This window comes from Belonocnema kinseyi, chromosome 9 (assembly GCF_010883055.1).
Source record: "Belonocnema kinseyi isolate 2016_QV_RU_SX_M_011 chromosome 9, B_treatae_v1, whole genome shotgun sequence".
NCBI lineage: Eukaryota > Metazoa > Arthropoda > Insecta > Hymenoptera > Cynipidae > Belonocnema > Belonocnema kinseyi.
The window spans coordinates 49,670,700-49,692,475 of NC_046665.1; the positions used below are offsets into that span (position 1 = coordinate 49,670,700).

At 25.2% G+C, this 21,776-nt stretch overlaps 1 protein-coding gene across 6 annotated transcripts in view; it reads right to left on the minus strand.

Moving 5' to 3' along the window:
• Positions 1 to 21,776, minus strand: part of LOC117179564 (aldehyde dehydrogenase, dimeric NADP-preferring) — a 109,248-nt gene that overhangs the window by 84,972 nt on the left and 2,500 nt on the right. For 4 of the 6 annotated variants that reach the window (XM_033371488.1, XM_033371487.1, XM_033371490.1 and 1 more), the window contains exon 2: positions 5,455 to 5,587. In XM_033371488.1, the coding sequence (XP_033227379.1) occupies positions 5,455 to 5,587 (133 nt within the window). Of the gene's footprint in view, positions 1 to 5,118; positions 5,296 to 5,454; positions 5,588 to 10,945; positions 10,959 to 21,776 lie in introns of those variants that run through there. The other 2 variants (XM_033371491.1, XM_033371495.1) reach the window with 2 other exon arrangements.

Sequence of the window (21,776 nt, forward strand, 5' to 3'; positions counted from 1 at the left end):
TTAATGGTGTAATAATAATAATAATAATAATAATAATAATAATAATAATAATAATAATAATAATAATATTCGTAATCAGCGCGTCAAAATACATGAGTATACGAAGTGCGAAGCAAATCGGGCATATCCACTTTTCGGAAGTACACCCATCTTTTTAAATATTCTCTTAATTTGTTTATTATCTTGAAATCTTTCAAAACTCTAATAACTTTCAAAGCTATTAGAATTTTCATTAAAAAAAAATTTCGACGTTTTAATAAAATTTTCCAGGAATCTTAAGACGTTCTTATTTACTCTATTGAAACCTTCCAAAATTCTTAAAAAGCTTTTAAATTTTCTATTCGAAATATTTATAAATCTGAACATCTTTCAAACTTACACAACATTTTTTTAAAATTTTATAATCTTTCAAATTGAAAAATTTGTTTTCAAAATCTTTTACATTCTTCTTCGAAAATTTAGGAAATCGTTAAAAATCTTTTTAAATCTTTCGCAAATTTTCTCTTAAGATTCATTTTTCGAAAAAAAATAATTTGAAATTTTACCACGAATCTTAGTAAAATTCTGCTATTCTTTTGAAACCTTCTAAAGTTCTTAAAAAGCATTTTTTTGAAATATTAAAAATTTTAAATTAAAAAAAAATTTTTCAATCTTCTTTAGAATTTCAATTATTTTCGAATCTTTTTAAAACTTCGAAATATCTTTTGAAATTTTCAAAACTTAAAAAAGAGAATCTAAATCATTAAAACTTTTTTCAGAAACATGATTTTGCTCAAATGTAATTTCTTGGTTACTGGTACCGACAAATTATAGTGTGTTTGCAAAATTTTGAGAATAATATTATTTCCCAATATTAAAAAAATATTTATAATAAAAATTTTCTTTTTATAAATAATGTCTAAAAATTTCAGAAATAAATTTTATCATAAAATAAAATGTACGTGTTTCGAAATTTTGATTTACTAGATTGATTTTAAAGAAAATACCTAATCCTTATTAATAAATAAATACGTATAACCTCATTTCATACGTCAACAGGTCATGAATAAAATCCTTTTTCCATTTTGAAAACAGGTGGTCAAAATTTAAGAACAGAATTGTTGGCTTCATTATTAAAAAATAATTTTTTATACAAATGTTCTTTTTTAGAAATAAATTTTCAGAATTACAATTCTTCATCTGGAAATTATCCTTTACAAAAGTCTAGAAAATTTCAAAAAAATCTGAAAACAGCCACTAAAAGTCATACATTATTATAACATTTTTAAACTTTCTTATATATTTTCGTTTTTTCTTTAATTAAACTGATTTTTCTTTATTTATCATATGAGAATGCTATTAAAATTCTTTGGTCAGAAATGTTTCTCTCTATGCACTACTCCAAAGTTCATGATCTTTAATCGTTATCTCCATGGCAAGAACACAAACCTCGCTATCTATAAAAAAATTTGCTTTGCATTAAAAAAACTTGTTAAAGTATTCTAGTAATGTATTGGTTCATTTCAAACCTTTTTCAATGCATAGGCTCGATTTTTGTTTACTGAATCAACTAGGTATGTCTTTTCGATGATTCTTTGCTATGATACTTTGCAAATTAAAAACAATTATTCATTATTCAAACAATTTTTATAACAAAATTCACAGTTCGACGATTTTTCAATAAATACGCTTAATTTTTTTACATAATTTTGCAAGTCTTAGTTAGCGCGAAAGCGATTCACCGCGAAAGCTTTAATAAGTTTTTTATCGAGGCTCCAGATATTTTTGTAAAAGAACGTGATTGGTTTTTTATGATACCTTTTGTTGTGTTCTGCTGATCTTTATTGAGGAAGCTTGAGATATCAGTTTCCACAAATTGATAGATTACTGCTTTCAGAAGCTAAAAAACTGCATTTGAATACTACGTGAGGTCATTGGATTGAGAAACAATCGAAATTGTGAATCGGCAAAAAAAGGACACATAATGCATTTTTTCATAACAATTGTTCATACTCTGAATAATTGTTGTACATTTGAAAAGTATCATAGCTAAGAGTCATCGAAAAGACATTCTTAGTGGACTCAGTATACAAATATTGAGCCCATTCATTGTAACTGTGAATTTGTTTATAAAAATTGTTTGAATAATATATCATTATTGTCAAATTTCAAAGTGTCACAGCAGATAGTCATCGAAACGACGTCCCTAGTTGATTCCGTAAACACAAATTGAGCCTATGAATTGAAAAGTCGCCAAGCTGTGAATTTGTAATAATTGTTTGAATAATTAACATTAATTTGTTAATAACACAATAACAATTGTTTTTTAATTATTCTACCAACTGGCAATTATCCTCATATAGTTCTAACACTGTTTCAAGATAAAGTTAAGAAAAAAATAATTTTCAACTTTGTTGTTAAATAAAATTTTTTTGAAAAATTGAAAAAATCTAATCACAATTCTTTTCAAAGTTTTAAAATCTTTTATTAAAAAAAAAGTTTAAATCGGATGAATAGTGTAGGCTAGAAATTTATTTGTCTACGGGTACTTTTTTGCCCACTATGAGCCGCGAACAACCAATTTTCGTATTGTGCACGCATCCACATTTTTCATGATAATTCGCTTACCAGTTAATATTTTATTACTTTCTGGATCTTATTTTAAAGAGAAGATTTTAAGTTATAATTTAGCAAAGTTTCGATTTTTTGTATTCATTTTCCTGAAGCATGCAGAAAGTTGAAGTTGAAAATTGAACCGGCCTTAATTTGATTTTTGATCTAAAAGAGAATGGCTTTAAAAAAATTCGCTATTGATCAGCATTCTTGCATATCTACTTAAGAAACATAAGTGATTAATTGAATTTACCAGTTAATTGTTATACACAAATTATATAAATAAATACTTGAGTATAGCGCGCAAATGTTAAAATCACTGATTTATTTTCTGAAATCCATTTAATTTTGTATTAGATTTTTAATTTTTAACAGGTAAAATATTTAATTGTTTATAAAAAAAAATAAATATATTAGGCAAATATCCTGAAGAAATGTATATTCGTAAAAATAGTTGGGTTTTTAAGTAATTTCTATCGGAAGTAAGTTAATAATAATGTTTAATCAAGATTTTTAGCTAATAATTAAATTAACAATCGACATTAAAAGGAAAAGGTTTATCGAAAATTAAACACGTATTATTGTTATAAACAAAATGAACAAATTAATATTTTTTGGTGAAAAAAAAAAGATTTTTCTTATCAAAGCTTCTTAAAACCTAGTTAATATTAATATTTACTATTGTACCTATTACATAAAAGTAAACATTTGTATGAACAAATTAAATGAATAAAAAAATGTTTAAATGTTGATTTTTGAAGTATGCTATTTTTGAACAAACACTTGGATAAATTTAAAATAACTTAATAATAAATAATAATTTAAAATAAGCAACTATCTGAAAAAATTGCCATAGCAACGCAAACGTTCAAAAATTTATTGGATTTGTTATAAGCTAATAAGTGATTAAAAATTGTTTCGCGGGGATTGGCAGCAATTCGTTACTTGATTCGCAATAAATTTGCACAATTTAGAGAAAAAGGAGTTTTCTAGTTAAATTAATAACATTTAATAAGTAATTTATTCATATACAGTATTTATGATGGAATAAATCAATTTTTCTATGGAACCGATCATATATGTCGATATTACTTGGCAATGAAATCTAAGTATCATATTTGGCCATCCAATAAAAATTTCTAATTGTTTAAATAATCTTAATTCACAAATATACTAATTGGCCATTGGCAAACGTACAAACTTGGTTCTTTTGACGAAATCAACTGTAAATAAATAATAAAGCTTAACAAATGTTGTTTAAACATTTGATAATATTTTAAACAATCTTAATTAACAAATGCATTGTTTGGATATTTTTCAGAATTTACATTACGGTTTTTTAAACGTAATTAACTGTTAATAACAATTTTAGAAACTTTTTTTAGACACTTCGATAACAATACGCTATTATTATTTTTATTAACAATATTATAAACAAAATTTTCTCTTCTAATGTATTCGTAAACTAAAAGTTGCATTTTCCATTTGAAATATACTAAAATTTACTTAGCAACAATTCCTTGATAGCAATTAATACAAATGGATGATTCGTTGAAGAAACTGAATTATTTGTTGAAATCCTACATTTTAATACTGTGTACGAATACGGTAATTTAATTATCACATATAATAACAATATGGGATCGTTATCGAACTGTCTAAACAAAGTTGAAAAATTTGTTATTCACATTTTAGGGAGCATTTAAGTATTACGTAATGCGTTTTCCTGATATTTGTACCCCGCCCCCCACTTAACATTACATAATACTTAAAGGCTCCCTTATTGCGTAAAAAGATCAAAGTTTAAATACCGAAAAACACTTAACTAATGAATTTGTTAATTAATTTTGTTTATAAATTATCAGATGTCATTGATTCATAGGAAGAAGTCATAGTTAAATAATTATTTAGACAATTAAATGTTTATTTCATCCATTTAGTTGTACGCACTTTATCCTCAAGTTTAATTTCAACTATTTCGCGAACTATTTATTGTTTGAAATATTAATTATTGTTAAAAAAAACGAAACAGTTTGAAAGTGTACTTTAACTTATGACTAATTATTTGATTTCAGTTGTGTTTTAAAGTTTACTTCAACTGATGCTAAAATTAAAATTGATTGTTTAATTTTAATAACAAATATTATTTCAACCAATTATTCCCCTGATCTATCCCACTATTTTAGTAAATTCTATTGATGCGATACTCTTTAATAGCGCCTTACTATCCGCCTAATTATTTGAATGCGTAATAATGCGCAAAAATGGATAAAAATGCGTATTAATGCTTAATAAAGCGTAATCAAGATTACTCCGACAGGTTTTTGACTAAAGAATTCCCGCTCATCCTGAATCGTGGGAAATTTTAAAAGGAAAATCTATCGAAGAAAATTTGTCATGCCAAGAAAAGTGTTACTGAAAAGAATTTTCTTTAGGAAAAGAAACTCAAGGAAAAATTATTAACAGAGTGACACGAACTCTTTATATCTGCTTATCTACTCCATAGACCATTGGAATTTGTCCTACCTTCGAGAATAATCAGCTGGATAATATTACGAATTGACTCACTGCAGCAACGCGACACAGAGTACTGAGCACATTTTTTTACAACACCAGTTCATTCTTCAACAGAGTTGTTTAATCTTTTTGTAAAAACGATGTATTAGTGAGTCGGAAGAGATTGTACGTTCTTCCCAGCGAGTCCAAGTAATTCTGAACTCGAAGAGAATAATGATACAAACGTGCACTTCTTCACAACAGGAACGGGTTTTTAAATAAGAGCAACGCTCTGAGCAATATCCCGTTTCAGTATAATAATTATAAATAATTATACGCAATAACGTTATTGACAACTTTTCTTACTTGGGTCTGAGATGGTCAAGATTGGTGGATTTGTTTGAAGGTCGATGCGACATGTTTCAGAATCTGAGACTTCTTTTGGCCTCTCACCGTCGTCCTTGGACTCCATTTCCGACATGTCCAGCACTATTTCCGCCTGAAAATTAATTAAAATTATAGATAAGTTAATACAAATTATGTTTTTTTGTTTATTTTAATCCTTTTTTAGAAATACACGTATGCCGGGTGTTACAAGTCAAATTTTCTTAACGCCTTGATAGGCTAGATAGGCCTGTGAATTAACAAATTTTATAATTAATTTTTTTCTTAAAAAGATCTTCTAGAAGAAAATCTTTAGAATATCTCTTTTTGAGAAAAAAACGTAATTAACAAACAATTTTAATTCATAGCTCCATCTAGTCTGTAAAGACGTTGAGAATTTTGTTTTATCTCTGATGATAATACAGATAAATTCAAAATTTTAATCTTTTTCTATCTCTTTTTTTATCTTTCGCGATTGAGGACTCTTTATCATTTTCTTTTCCTGGAATTTCGGGAATCCATCGAAAATTTAGTTCATTGAATAAAAATATTAATTTGACGTTGACCCGAAAGACTAAAGGTCTTAAATTCCTAAGAATTTGAGCATTTAAGAGAATTTAAAGCATTTCTTGTTTGAACAAATATATATCATAATTACTACGTATATTTATATACAAATATTTTAGAGTGAAGTAATAAACATATACTTTTTCGAAATTACAGAGTTGCTACAGATCAGGTAATTCCAGAAAGTTAGGAAATGCCGGGGAAAACCTGATAGAGCTAGGGAATTTTCGAAAAATTATAGTAGAAGTTAATTTTATTATTATGGTTGAAATTAATGTTTTGTAATAAATATGGAAATTAAACTCTTTTGGTTAAGGATTCACACCATTTTGTTGAAAATTCATTTTTTTTGTTTTAATTCAACTATTTTTGATATATAATTAAAATATTTTGTGGTTGAAAATTCAACTGCTTAGTTATAAGTGGAACTACTTTGTTAAAAATGCATTCATTTGGTTGATGATCCATCATTTCCTTTGAAAAACCTTTTTGTGTTTACAATTTAATAGTTTTGTTGAAAATTACGTTTTTTAGTTAGAAATTAATTGTTCTAACTGAAAATTTTAGTTGTATATCTCGGTTCAAAATTTATCTTCTTAAGTTGAAAATTCAAATATTTGGTTTAAAATTCCTGTATTTTATTGAGATTTCGAATTTGTGGGATAATATGTAAGCTTCTTGGTGACTAATTCCTCTTTTTGGTTGAAAGCTCATGTTATTGGTTGAAAATTTACTTTGACTTTATTGAAAATTAAGTTTTTTCTGGAAATTTAATTAATTTATTTTTAGTTGAAACTTTATCTGTTTTAGGTGAAAATTCAACTATTTGTTGAAAATCCATATTTTATGGTAGAAAAGTAATCTCATTAGTTGAAACTTTATGTTTTTGGTTAAAAATTAATTTCTGTGGTAGAAAATGAAATTTTTTTTTTTAAATACGTTTCTTTTTTTATTGAAAATTTATTTTACTAATTAAAAATTTAGGTATTTTATTTTTGTTAGATAATTTATCTTTTGAGTTAAAAATTTATTTATTTGGTTAAAAAGAAACAAATTTGGAATCTTTTCGTTAAAAAATGTTCTGTTTTGTAAAATATTGTTATTATATTTTTTGTTAAGAATTCATTTCTTTGGTTGAAGAAAAATATTTAGTTAGAAGTTCAGGTATTTTTTAAAATAGAAAATTGATCTTTTGGGTTAAAAATTCCACTATCTGGTCAAAAATTCATATTTTTGATTAAAAATTCATCACTGATTAAAAATTCATTACTGATTAAAAATTAATTTCTTTGGCTGAAAATTCGTTTCTTTTTAGTTCAAAATCAAATAATTTTGCTGAGAACTCGTTTTTTGTTTGTTTGAATTATTCTAGTAATAATAAATTAAATTTTTTATAATAAATTGAACTATTCTAGTTTTGGAATGTAAATTTATCTTTTTTAATTGAAAATATGTATTTTGTATTGAAACTGTATCTTTTTTGGTAGAAAATTGATTTTTTGGTTTTAAAATTGAATTATTTTGTTGATAATTAATTTTTTTTTAAATTGATTTTTTGGTTACTTTTACCGGCAGCTACCTAACGGCAACATTTTTAGGTAGACGTGGATAGATAAAGGATAGGATGAGATACAGAGGGTATTGAAAAAGATAGATGTGAATTAATATTGAAAAACATATAGACAAGTATTGACCTTGGGAGATGTATGATACGACGAGATAAGGGAAAGGAGATTAAAAAAGATAGACGGAAATTTAGATTAACCGAGAGATAAACAAATATTGTCGTGGATAGATAGAGGATAGGATAAAATAGAAAAGGGGGTATTGAAAAAGATAGACGTGAGTTAAGATTGAGAAATGGATAGAAGGAGATAGAAGTTGATAGATGATATGATGAGATTAGGGAGAGGATATTGAAAATGATAAACAAAGAGATAGAAAAAGATTGACCTGTATAGGCAAAGTATAGGGTGAGTTAGAAAAGAGGGCATTGAAAAAGATAAATTTGAATTTAGAGAAGAGATGTAAAATGAATTTACCAAAGAGATATTGAAAGATAAACGTTGGTAGATGTATGATACGACGAGATAAAGAGGAAATTAAAAAATATGGAAGGGAATTTAGTTTGACACGAAGTAAGAAAAATATTAAAATGGGTAGAGAAAGCATAGGATGAGATAAAGAAGCGAGGATTGAAAAATGTAGCTGTGAATTTATATTAACAAAGAGATAGAAAAAGAAAAACATTGATAGACGTACGATGGGATGAGATAAGGAAGACGGTATTGGAAAAGATAGACGAGAATTCAAATTGAATAAGAGACAAAATGGGATACATTTTCGCTATCTCTTTCTATCATAAAGATTCAAAATTATTCATAATGATAGGAGCTCTATCATTTTACTTAAAGCAGGGAATGCTGATTACTGGTCTAGTATTTGGAGAAACAAGAAAAAATCCGTCTCAGCCCGGATTTTAACCAGGAACGTCACAATACATAAGTAGAGAGCTAACAACTTGCGCCACCGATGTCTGATGGATGGCGACCTTCCTGGTTTAAATCCGGGCTGAGTTGGATTTTATCTTGAGTCCCCGTTACTTTTCTTTCAATAAATTAACCCATGGGGCAACCATTACTGAATTCAGGTCTATGCCTATTTCTGAACTTTCTTGAAATATTTAAACATATTGTAGTGTATTTTAAAATATTCCGATACTTTTTTGACAGATTTGAATAATTTAAAAGGATATTGAAGTTTTTTGAAAGATTTCAGTGTATTTTTTAAAAATTCCAAGGAATTTTTAAGACCTTTAAAAAGTTTTAATGAATTTAAAAAGATGTTAATGCATTTAGAAATATTTCAAAAGATTTATAAAATTCCTAAGGATTCCAAGTATTTTCAAATATTTTGAATACTTTAAAAGTTTTTAGGATATGTTAAAAGCTTTCAAGGAATTTTTAATGTATTTCAAACATTTGATGATATTTCAAAGATTTTTCGGTATTTTTTTATTTTAAGTATTTTCAACAGATTTTAACGGGTTTGAAATATCTTGGGCTTTTTTAACTCCAAGGTATTTTCATGAGCTTTAAAAAAATTGATGGAAGTAAGTCAGCTTTTTTGTAATTCCAAGAAATATTTTATGATATTCTAAATATTTTAGGGTATTTTTAATAGATTTCAACAATTCGAAATTATCTCAAAGAATTTAAAGGATTTTAGAGTATTTTTAATAAACTTCAATATTTTAAAGTGATTTCAAAAAATTTTAAAGATTTTAAGGTATTTTTTTATTGCAAAGAGTTTTCAAAGGCTTTAAAAAGGTTCACGTGATTTAAAGAATTGAAATGATAATTTAATAATATATTAGTAATTTGAAGACATTTTCAAGAGCTTTAAAAAGTTGTAAATCATTTAAAAAGATTTCAAGGTTTCTAAATATTTTAGTTTCTTTTTAAAGTCCGAGAAATTTTCAAAAGCTTTAAAAAATGCAAGGGATTTCAAAAGTTTTTGAATTACTTGAAATGTTTTAAGATATTTTTAATACATTTAAATAATTTTAAGTGATTCAAAAGGACTTCAAATATAATTTATCTCTTATTAGAAAAGAAACGTTTTTTATTAAAAAATTTGAAACCTTACGAAAAATAATTATTTCAACTATAGTTTTTTAAAATGAATTTTTCTTGCTGTCGCTTCTTACCAATATGAAAAAATGATTGATTTTAATCAAACATTTTTTGTAGGGATGGGGGGGGGGATTCCGTACATCTCTAATGTTCTATGTTGAAAATACGTAAATAATTTTTAAATGTAGTTATTTGTTAAAAAAATGTTTTTTTTAGAAAAATTGTTTGAATGATTTCAGCTATCGAACGATTTATTTTCAAGATTGGAAAAAACAGGATTGAAAAAAAATCAAAATCAAAATAATATTTTGAATTATTTCCAGATATTTTCAAGAGCTTTAAAGAGTTTAAAGGGACCTAAAAACATTTCAAAGGACTTTGAATATTTTAGGGAATTTTCAAAGATTCAAAGGAATTTTTAAATCATTTAAATCATTCGAAGGGCTCTTAAAAGTTGTTTTAAAATATTCTAAGGCTTTTTAAAGAGACATAAAATTCCCAGCGTTTCCAAGAATTTCAATGATTTAAAGGATTTAAATTTTGTTCATGTGGTGGTACACTTTTGTTAACTTTTTAAAGTGATAAATATCTTTCAAATATTTTTAGAAATTAATTTCAATTCATTTGGAATACACCCTACATTCTGATTAATATATCCTGCATTTTTTCAAATTCTTTTGAATTATTTGAATATTTCTTGATTTTTTTTAATTCACTTGGATTCTTCTAAGTTGACTCAATTCTACTCAATTTAACGGATTCAGTTTTGTGTAGTTCTTGTTTAATTCATCTTGCAGTCTTTTAAATTCATCCAGAATTTTTATGAATATCATAAAATTCTTTTCAATTTTCTTAAATTCTTATACATTTTTTCAAATTCTTTTAAATTCAAAAGAAAATTAGTTCTTTTTAATTTTTCAGTGAAAAATGAGAAAGTTTGGGTCACTTCTTTGGTTTAAATAGGTCACTTTTTTCAAGGGAATTAGGATGTGGTATCTTAGAGAATAATAAATAAAAAAATGCGCCCGCCTCGCGGGCACATTCTGAAAGCGCGCTACGCGCGCGGCTCGCTTCCCTCGCTAGTTTGAGCACGCCTCAGGCGTGCGACTGTTGGTTCTCGCGCTTCGCCCTCGAAAATATATTTATTTCGCGCTCCGCACTCGGCCTTTGCATTACCCTCCACATTTGTGTACAGACCACAATGCGAAATTTTCTACATTCTATGTTAAAAACTATTATATCAAATGTCTATTATAATTTTTTGTGTGTACCTTGGTCTGGTACTGCTTATTCTGATATTGCAAAATAATGTTCACATTTTATTTTTCCTGATCCTAATAGGGGCCTGCTGTGGTTGTTTAATCATTTTCCCTTTTCTTAAGTGAAGCTGAACACTTTTTTTTTTAATTTGTCATTAAAGAAGGTTCTCAAAGTACTACGGCCTTGACGATTACATTCTCATTGCGATAATCGCGCTTCGCGCTTAACAGTTAGGTTATACAGGCTCTAGTTTTTTAAATTTTGGGCTAATCAAAAAATTCGGCAAGAATAGTTTTGAAATATACTGGGTATCTATTGAAAATTTTGAGTGAAATTTTTGGATCTATGAAAAAAATAAATTTTCCTATTTTTTGAAAATTTTCAAAATTTTGAAAAGTATATAACTTTTCTAATTTTTATCAAAATTAAAAATTTTATTTGGATAATTTGCAAGTCTTTTACCTATCCATAAGAAACTTTGAAAAACATTTTTATAATATCAAGAAAAAAAATTGAAAATTTTGAAAATGCTGTAATTTGATTAATTTTGGGCTAATCGAAAAAATCGGCTATAATGGTTTTGAAATATATTTGGTATCTAGTAAAAATTTGGAATGAGATTTTTTATCTATGAAAAAAATAATTTTTTATAGTTTTTGAAAATTTTCAAATTTTTGAAAAGTAAATAACTTTTCTAATTTTTATCAAAATTAAAAATTTTCTTTGGATAATTTGCAATTCTTTTACCTATCTATAAGAAACTTTAAAAAACATTTTTATAATATCCAGAAAAAAAATTGAAAATTTTGAAAATTCTGTAATTTGATTAATTTTGGGCTAATCGAAAAAATCGGCTAAAACAGTTTTGAAATATATTTGGTATCTAGCAAAAATTTGGAATGAGATTTTTGATCTATGAAAAAAATAATTTTTTATAGTTTTTGAAAATTTTCAAATTTTTGAAAAGTAAATAACTTTTCTAATTTTCATCAAAATAAATATTTTTATTTAGATAATTTGCAAGTCTTTCACTCATCTATAAGAAACTTCGACAAAAATTTTTTAAACTTCAAACAAAAAAATTTTGAAATTTTGAAAATGCTCATAACTTTTTAATTTTAGTTCGAAATATCTGATTAACGAACTTAGCCTTCATTTTGGATACCTACAGAAGTGTATCAAATGCGGACTCGACTGGACAAATCCTTCAAAAGTTAGCCTAGCTACAACATTCAGGTAACCATACATACAGACAGACACCGATGAAATTTTATGATTTTCGGATTCTGTGAGTGCCGAAACGTAAAGGTCCGTTAAAAATCAGAGATCGAAAATTTGGACGATTACATTACATTCTCAGGAATGAGTATGTGAAAATGATAACTTTTAATTTATTATTATGTTATTCCATTTATGAAAGCTTCTTTATTAATAATGTTACAAGATTGGTCTTTAAATACTTATAATCTGGGAAAATAAAAAAGTCATACTGAAGATTGCTAAAGGAGCGAAACATTATATTAGCATCTGACCTAATAGTTCAAAGATGAAAATGTTCACAATGTAAATATGTCAAGCAAGTATATTCTGAAAGTAAATAGCTTTTCGATAAGTGAGAATTGATTTTTAAATCGCACATCCCAATTTATGGCACATAGCTTATAAAATATTAAGTCGATCCTTTGATGACAAAAATAGGAAATATAATATTTTAAAAATGATTTAAATTTGCTTTGAAATTTTAGTTATCTAATTTTGAATATTTTGGTATTCTATGGAAATATTATATTCAATATTAAATTCAAATTGAAATGCTTCAAATTTTTAATATTTCAAGTAAAAATATTACAATTTCAACAAAGCAGATGAATTTTTAACTAAAATAATTAATCTACAACTAACAAAATTAATTTTAACAAAGTAGTTCAACTTTTAAACAAAAAGTTGAATTTTTAACAAAAAATATTAATTCTTAACCAAAAATGCAATAGTTGATATTTCAAACAAATAAGATTTTAATTTTAAATAAAAAACCGTTAAATTTAATATAAAAGAAAAATTTTGAACAAAATAGTAGATTTTTCAACCAAGTTGTTAAATTTTCAACTAAAATAATAAATTTGCAACCCAACATACAAATTTTCTACAAAATAGGTACATTATATACTAAAATATTTGAATTTTCAACAAACAAATATATGTATAGTTCAACTTTTTGCCGAGTGATTTAATTTTCAACTAAAAAGGATGAATTACTAATGATAAATGTAGTAGTTGATATTTCAACCAAAAAAGTTTTTTATTTTAATTTAAAAACAGTTTAATTTAAACAAAAAGATGCATTTTTAACCAATCAAAAACGAAATAAAAAAACGAAAATAGTTCAAATAATCGTCTCAAAAAGTTGATTTCATATTTTAACTGAAAGGATTTAAATTTGAAATGAAAAATAGGTAACTTCTTATAAAAAATACGCCTTTTCATTAAACACTAGATTTATTTAAAAAGTTGTTGAATTTTCAATCCGCAAATTTTGAATAAAAAAAAGTTAATTTTTCATTCAAAAAGACAAATTTTCAATCAAATAGTTTAACATTCTATCAAAATAATTAAATTTTGAACTGAAAAACATGAATTTTCAACGATAAATTTAGCAGTTCATATTTCCAACAAAATTTGTTCATTATAAATCAAAAATAGTTGCATTAAACAAACCAGATTCATTTTTTGCTAAAAAAATAGTTTCTTACCAAACTTTTGAAGCAAATAGTATATTTTTTAACTAAATTTTTAAATTTTGAATCCAAAAATATGAATGTTCAACAAGTTACTTTTTAATCAAAGAAGATGAATTTTTAACAAAAAAGTTTATTTTTCTACCAAAAAATTTGAACTTTCAACTAGATTGATGAATCTTCAACTGAAAAGAAGATGAATTTTTAACAATGTAGTTCAACTTTTAGCCGAGTACTTAAATTTTCAGCTACAAATGATGAATTCTTAACGACAAAATAAAGTAGTAGTTAATATTTTTAGCAAAAAAGTTTTTGATTTTAAATTTAGGAGAGTTTAATTCAACCAAAAAGTACGATTTTTCAACTAAGTAGTGGATTTTTGAACTAAATTGTTGAATTTTCAAGCCAAAAAGAGAAATTTTATACAAAACACTTGAAATCTCAACCTAAAAATATGACTTTTCAATCTAAAAAGACGAATTAAAAAAGGTGCATTATTTACTAATTAGTTGCATACAGACAAAAAAGACTTTTAAAATAAATTATTGAATTTTTAAGCGAAAAAGACCAATTTGATACAAAACAGTTGGATTTTCAACCTAAAAAGGCGAATTAACAAAATAGGTGCATTTGCGACCAAAATCGTTTTATTTTTAATTTGAATCATTAATCTTCAAGCAACAAAATTATATTTTAACAAATTTGTTTGAATTTTAACAAGATAGTTGAATTTTCATCCAAGAATCATGAATTCTCAGCATAAAATGTAATGGTTGATATTTCAACCAAAGAAAATTTTAATTTAAATTTTGTCCAATTGTTCCTAATTTAAATAGTTGAATTTTAGACATCAGAATTAGATGCTTTGAATTAATAATTGTTTAATTTTATGCATTTCAACGTTTTAAAGTTTTGATCTTGAAATGTAAAAAAAAGTCAAATGTAAAATCCTAAAGTCTTCTAATTTTTAAATTGTATAACTTTACATGGAAAAAATTTAAGAACTAAATTTTAAATAAGTTTTTTAAAAATTTTGTTTCCAACTGATTTAATAATTTTCCTCAATGATGCAGACGAAGGATTCTTTTGCACTGATTCGATAATCGAACCGATAATAACCCTTTGCCTTCAAGGTAGGTATCTTTTTCATTATGCATATTTGAAACGAATGCGATGATGTTGTAAGCAACTTTAACTCTAGTATGGATCAATAAGGTAATTATGAACCACAGCTTGCAAAAGAATACGCCACAAGATTGATAGCGGAAAATAAAAAATTAGAGTTTAAAAAAATGGAACTCTGTTATTTAAACTGTTAAACAGGCCAGAGAATTTTGAAAAAGATTATTTCTCTCGAGATTATTTTTACATTATTACAAAATTCACAGTTTTTCGCCTATTCCCCTATTTCCCCTTTTTTCTAAATTCCTCTTCTTTGTCCCTGTTTTTAAGAAACTTTCCCTTTTTCTTGATTTTTCGCTTATATTTAAACTGAATTAATAGAAGCAAGTAAGAAAATGAAACAACTTTTTGATGAAAGCTCATTCTTTTTTATTGAAAAGTCTACTGTAAATATTATTAGTTAGACATTTTTTTCTTTTGGTTAAAAATTCAACTATTCACTCCAAATTTAATTATCTTGTTGAAAATTTAACTATTTTATTAAAAAGTCATATTTTTTGGTAAAAATTCCACTACTTGGTTGAAAGTTGAACTACTTTGTTAAAAATTCATTTTATTGGTTGAAGATTTAACTATTTTTTTCGAACGATTGATTCATTTGTTTGACAATAATTGTTTTAACTAAAAATTTAACTGGTCCATCCTTAGTTGGAAATTGATCGTTTTTAATTGAAAATTCAACTATTAATTTTTTCATTATGAATTCATCTTTTTGGTTGAAAATTCAACTACGTAGTTGAAAGTAGAACTACTTTGCTACACACATACACACACTAATGGCATTTTACTAATGTATTTCCATAAAAATTAAGTTGAAAATTAATTTTGAAAATGGAACTATTTGGTTGAAAGTTGAACTGCGTTGTTAAGAATTCATTTAGTGTTCGTAGATTCAACAATTTTGTCAAAAATTTGTTTTATTTTTAGTTAAAAATTAAATTTTTGTACTGAAACTTTAAGTATTCCATTTTTGGCTATAGAATTAATAATTTTTAGATACAATTTTAAGTATGTGGTTTAAAATTAATATTTTAGCTTTAAAAATTCAACTGTTTTGTAGAAAATTCGTCTTATTTAAATATGTATTTCTTTGGTTGACGATTAAACTCTTGTGTTAAAAATTAGTTTTGTTTAACTGTATGTCTAACTATTCCATTTCTAGTTCAAAATTGATCTTATTGGCTGAAAAGTCAACAGTTTCGCTGAAAGTTCAAAGGCTTTATTAACACTTCATTTGTTCTGAGAAGATTTGTCTATTTTTTTGAAAATTCATCTTTTTGGCTTAAAAATTCAATTTTTGTTTAATTCATCTTTTGGTAGGAAACTCAACTATTTGTTTGAAATTTACCATTTTTGTAAAAAATTCATATTGTGGGGATGAAAATTCAATTGTTTTATAATAGAAAATTAATTTTAATTGTAATGGTAGTTTAATATGTATTTTGACACAAGAACGATAAAAAATTCTAAAAAATAAATTTTGAAACAAAATTTTAGACCCGGATAAAATACACATTTTATGATTCTTCTATTTTTTATTAACGAGTGATTTTTATGAGTTTAAAAAAGGTCGGAGGTAAAGGTTTTTCAAAACTTTACCCAAAAATTCATGTTTTTTTAATTGAAAATTCTACGTTTTGGAGGAAATTTTGTTTCTTTATTCTCTGTTAAACCTTTTGTTGTTGAGGATTTAGATTTTTTGGCGAAATTTAGCTTCGTGGATTAAAAGTTCAGAAGAAACAAAAAACTAAAAATAATGTCAGATAAATAGGCGGCTAAAATTTTTTAAGACAATAAGAGGCCTCGATTACTTTATGTACCTGATATACAAATTTTCTAATCTTAAATTTCGTGTCTTAAGTCTGGGGCAGAGGGTGCAACCCTCTCTGGATCTGCCTTTGCCATGATCTAACTTTCATACCAAAAATTCCTAACATTTTTTTAATTCATGAAAATGTGGGCGAAAAGTGCTGATATTTACGGTAGTTCTTTTGAAACTAATAGGGAATAGTTAAGATTTTTTCGAAAAATTAGGGGAAATTGCCTATTTTCCGGAAGAAGTATTTTCCCTAACAAAATTTTTGGAAATTCCATGCCCAAGAATAGAGAAAATTTCCGAAATTTTGTTACAGTGTATTATTCCCTATTTTCTTTGTAAATTGTCCTATTAACCCTTTTCTGAGAGCATTATGGTCTGTGATTGTATTTATTCTTAATGTCAAAAAGAAAAGAACAAATCGAAATCCAATAATAGTTTCAAGTACAAGCGATCACTGACCTCGACAATCACAATTTTATGCAGAGCCAATGAAACTCATATCCAGACCTGATAACAAGCATTGTCGGAATTAAATTTCAATTAAGTGCCTATAAAGTCTAGCCTTGAGTCTCCCTTGGCAAGTTATGAATATCAGGTATAATATTTTTTTAGAGGTCATATTTGATTAAAAAGTTAGCAAAACATGAATCACAGTCCGCCCCATTTTTGGCCTAATCTCCCTTTCTCTCATAAATTTGAAAAATCTCCTAAAATACCTACTATCGGCGAGAAAACTATAGGCATCTGCCTTTGAAGCTTAACAACTCAGTCAAAAAAAAAAAAGCTAGCGCAACAAAAAAACAGTCATTTAAAAGCTGAAAGTGTTGTACGTTAATGGGCTTAAAGACGTTTATGTAAAAAAAAGTACATTCTCAACCAACAAGATTAATTTTCGATGAAAAAAATGTTTAATCAACAAGATTAATTATCTAAAAAAAAAAAGAATTTAAAAAAATTTTAATTTCAAATAAAAAACAGTTAAATGTATAGAAGAAAAACGGAGTTTTAACAAAATAGTCGATTTTTTTAGTCAAATCGATTAATTTTTAAGACAAAAAAAGATTAATTTTTTGCAATATAGTTGAATTTCTTATCTAAATAGATCAATTTTTAATAACAAAAGACAAATTTACAACCATATAGGTAGTTGAAATTTCTACCAAAATAGTTGAATTTTAAACTAAAATTATGAATCTTCAACAAAAACAAAATTTATTTTAATTAATTATTAATTTTAAGCTATAAATTAATATGTAAAAAAATTATTTTGAAATAAAACCAAATAAATAGATTTTTTAAATAAATTTTTGAATATTCAATATGAAAATATGAAGTTTCAAAAAGAAAGTTCATTTTAAAATCAAAAAGACGTTTCAAGAAGATAGTTCATTTTAAAATCAAAAAGGCGTATTTTCTTAAAAAAAGGGTTAACTTTCTATCAAAATAGTTAAATTTTTTAATAAATGATGAATCTTCAACAACAGAAAAATTAATTTTAACAAAGTGGTTCAACTTCTAAATCATAAGTTAAATTTTTAAACAAAAAAGATTAATTCTCAACAAAAATTGTAATAATGGATATTTTACCAAAAAAAATAAATTTTTGAATTAAAAGCAGGTGATGTCATAAAATTAAATTTAAATAAACCATTACATTGTTGAATTTTTTAAGCCAAAATATAAAAATGTTTCAAACGAGTGGAATTTTTAATTCTAAAATATGAATTGTTACACAAAAATGTTAATTTTCAACAAAAAAAGATAAGTCCTCAACAAAAAAATGTAATAATTGATGTTTCAACCCAACAAGATTTTAATATTTGATTAAAACCAGTTCAATTCATAAAAACAAGACTATTTAACAAAAAAGTAAAGTAAACAGACAAATTTTCTGAAAAATAGTTGAATTTTTTACCAAAGTAGTCGAATTTTTAACATGAAATGATGAATTTTGAACTAACACGTTGCATTTTCAACCAACAAGAATAATTTACTACTAAAAAAGATAATTTTTCGACCAAACAGTTGAATTTTTACAAAAAAGGCGAATTTTTAAACAATATATGAATTTTTAACCAAATAGTTTAAACTTTTATCTAAAAAATGTAAATTGATTTCCAACTAAAAAAAAATTTTATTATAAAAAACAGTTGAATTCATAGAAATGACGATTTCTCAACAAAATAGTATATTTTTAAAACTAATAGTTGAATTTTCAATACGAAATGTCAAATTTAATACAAAACAGTTGCATTTTTTAACCAAAAACTTACATTTCAACAAAAAAGATGAATCCGTAACAAAAAATATAATGAATGACATTTCAACTAAAAAAATATTTAAATTTTTATTTAAAATCGAAAAATCAATTTTTTTAAACGACGAATTGAAAAAAATAAAGAAATTAGGAAATAAAGCTTTTTCCTATTAGATTCTTTTGTCATTCTTTCATTTTTAATAATAAAAGCGAAATATCTGACAAGAATTTCTCTCTGATTTAATTAAGTTTTAAAACATAATTCGTTACAACTCGGCTAAATATGATTGAAATAAGTTCATATTTATAGGATTCATTCAAAATACTATATTTTTGAAGAAATCATTTACTGGAAGTTGTTTGAAACTCGAAGTTATCTAGATACTTTTTACCGGCGAAACCAAGAAAACACAATTCTCGACTTGACTCATTTTGCAATTAAGTATTATTAAACAATAAGCGAGTTTTGACTATTTCTTGAATTCTTAGGCATCGCTTTAGTATTTTGAATAAGTCATATAAATAGTTACTCATTTTAATAATATTTAGCCGAGTTAGAACGATTCAATTTTGAAAACTTAATTAAATCAGAGAGAAACTTTTATTCGATATTTTGCTTTTATTATTAAAAATAAACGCTTGACAAAAAAATTCTGATAGGAAAAAGTTTTATTTCCTTATTGCTTATTCTATACAATTCTAGTTTCTTTTTAAAATTTTTCGATTTTGAAAATTTTATATTTTTGAGACAAGCGGACAATCCTTTTACTCGTGTTCGAGCGTCGTCCTGGTTTTTGCACTCGGCGGCCGAATTATTAAATAAATATTCTAAATTTTCAACAGTATAAAATAAATTGATCTGTCAACCAAAAAAGATTTAAACTTTATACAAAAATAAAGAAGAATCCACGAAAAAGACGATTTATCACCAAAAAGAAAATTGGACACAAAATAGTTAAATTATCAATCTGAAAATATAAATTTTCAATAAAAAACGTCATTTTCAACACAAAAAGTCGCGTTTTCAACAAAATAGGTACATTTTTTAACAAAATAACTGAATTTTCAACTAAGATGATGAATCTTTATAAAAAAGTGAATTTTTAACAAAGTTCAACTCTTAGCAAATTAGTTGAATTCTCAACTAAAATGATAAATCTTCAACAACAAAATATTTTGAACAGTTTAGTTCAGCTTTTAGCAAATTAGTTAAATTCTCTACTAAAAAGAATGAGTTCTTAACGAAAAGTTTAGTAGTTTATATTTAAATAAAAAATATTCTTAATATTTAATAAACGAGAGTTGTATTGATCTAAAAGAAAACGAATGTTCAACAAAATAGTTCAATCCTCAACCAAACTGATTATCAAACAGTTATATTTTTTTATAAAAAAGATTAAATTGCTACTAAAATATATGATTTTTCAAGCCAAAAAAGAAGAATTTCCAACCGAATAGTTGAATCTTCGACTCGAAATTAAGAATTTTCTACAAAAAAGTTAATTTTCATTAAAACATTTAAATTTTCTACGCAAATAGTAAAATTTCGAAACAAAAAAAGTATGATATAAACAGTTTTTAATAATAAATGAAATCGACTTTTAATCCCCTTTCTTCGGAGAAAATTCCCCTTCTTTACTTAAAATTGAACTATCGAACCGCTGCAATCCTGATCCCAGACAACATGATAAAAAATTTATTTAAAATAAACAATTCGATTTTTTCTGTTAAATACATTATTTTTCTAACTGGCTCTTGTCTCTTGTACAGAAATTTCTGGAATTAGCTTTAATATTTTTCAGGAAACGAGCATGATTGGACAATTAAATAAGGAGAAAGAACTTCTCCGTTGCAATGGCGCCTCGTTTCGCATCATTTAACCCTAGAATGCAATATATTTGCCGCGATCAAAGCATTCCTGGTGCGTGACATTTAATTTTTATTTTATTAAATGAAAGTTGGAACAGAAAAATATTTGTATATTTTTCAGCAAATAAATTAAATGGAATTTATTTCTTCTTTTGTATTTAATATATTATTTAAAAAATAAATATAAATTCCACCTGCTACTTGAAATCAAATTTTAATTTGAAAATAGCTATAGCTATCGACTAACTTTTTTCTCTTTTGTTCATTTTTGAAAGAGTTTTGTTCACTTTGCTTCTGTAATTCCCCTTTCCCCCTTTTTTAAGCAAGGAGGTTGAAATTTTAATAATTTTAAATTTAAAGTGTTCGACGTTTAAAATTTGATTTAAAAAAATTCAAAAAATTTTGTTAAATGGAAAGCTCTTGGAATTTGACAAATTTGAAATTAAAAGAATTGGAAATTCAATGCAATGTTTGAAATGAATTAATTCTCTATTAAAAGCGTTTCAAATTGAATATGTTTAGATTCAAATATTCAAAAATGGTTTTGTGTATTAACTTTTAATTATTTGAATATTGAAAATAGACCGTAATTAAACAAATTCTTTTATATCTAAATAATATTTGATTCAAAATGATCACCATAATTGAATATTATTCGAGATTAAATAATTTGAATTAAATACTGTTACTCGATAGAAATGGAATATTGTTGAGTTAAAAGGTTTTAAATTTAAATAATTACAAACTGAAAACGTTCGACGTTTAAAATTTGATATACTTTTAGATATTTAGAGATATATTTTTAGAATAAAAGATTAAACAATGGTTTTATTAAATTTTAATTATTTGAAAATAGAATGCAAATAAAAAATGTCTTAATAGCTAAAATGAAAACCGAGAATGAAATGAATTTCAATTAAAAGTGTTTAAGTTTTATTACGTAATTTTACATGCTAAGTGTTTGAAATTTAAACCATTTT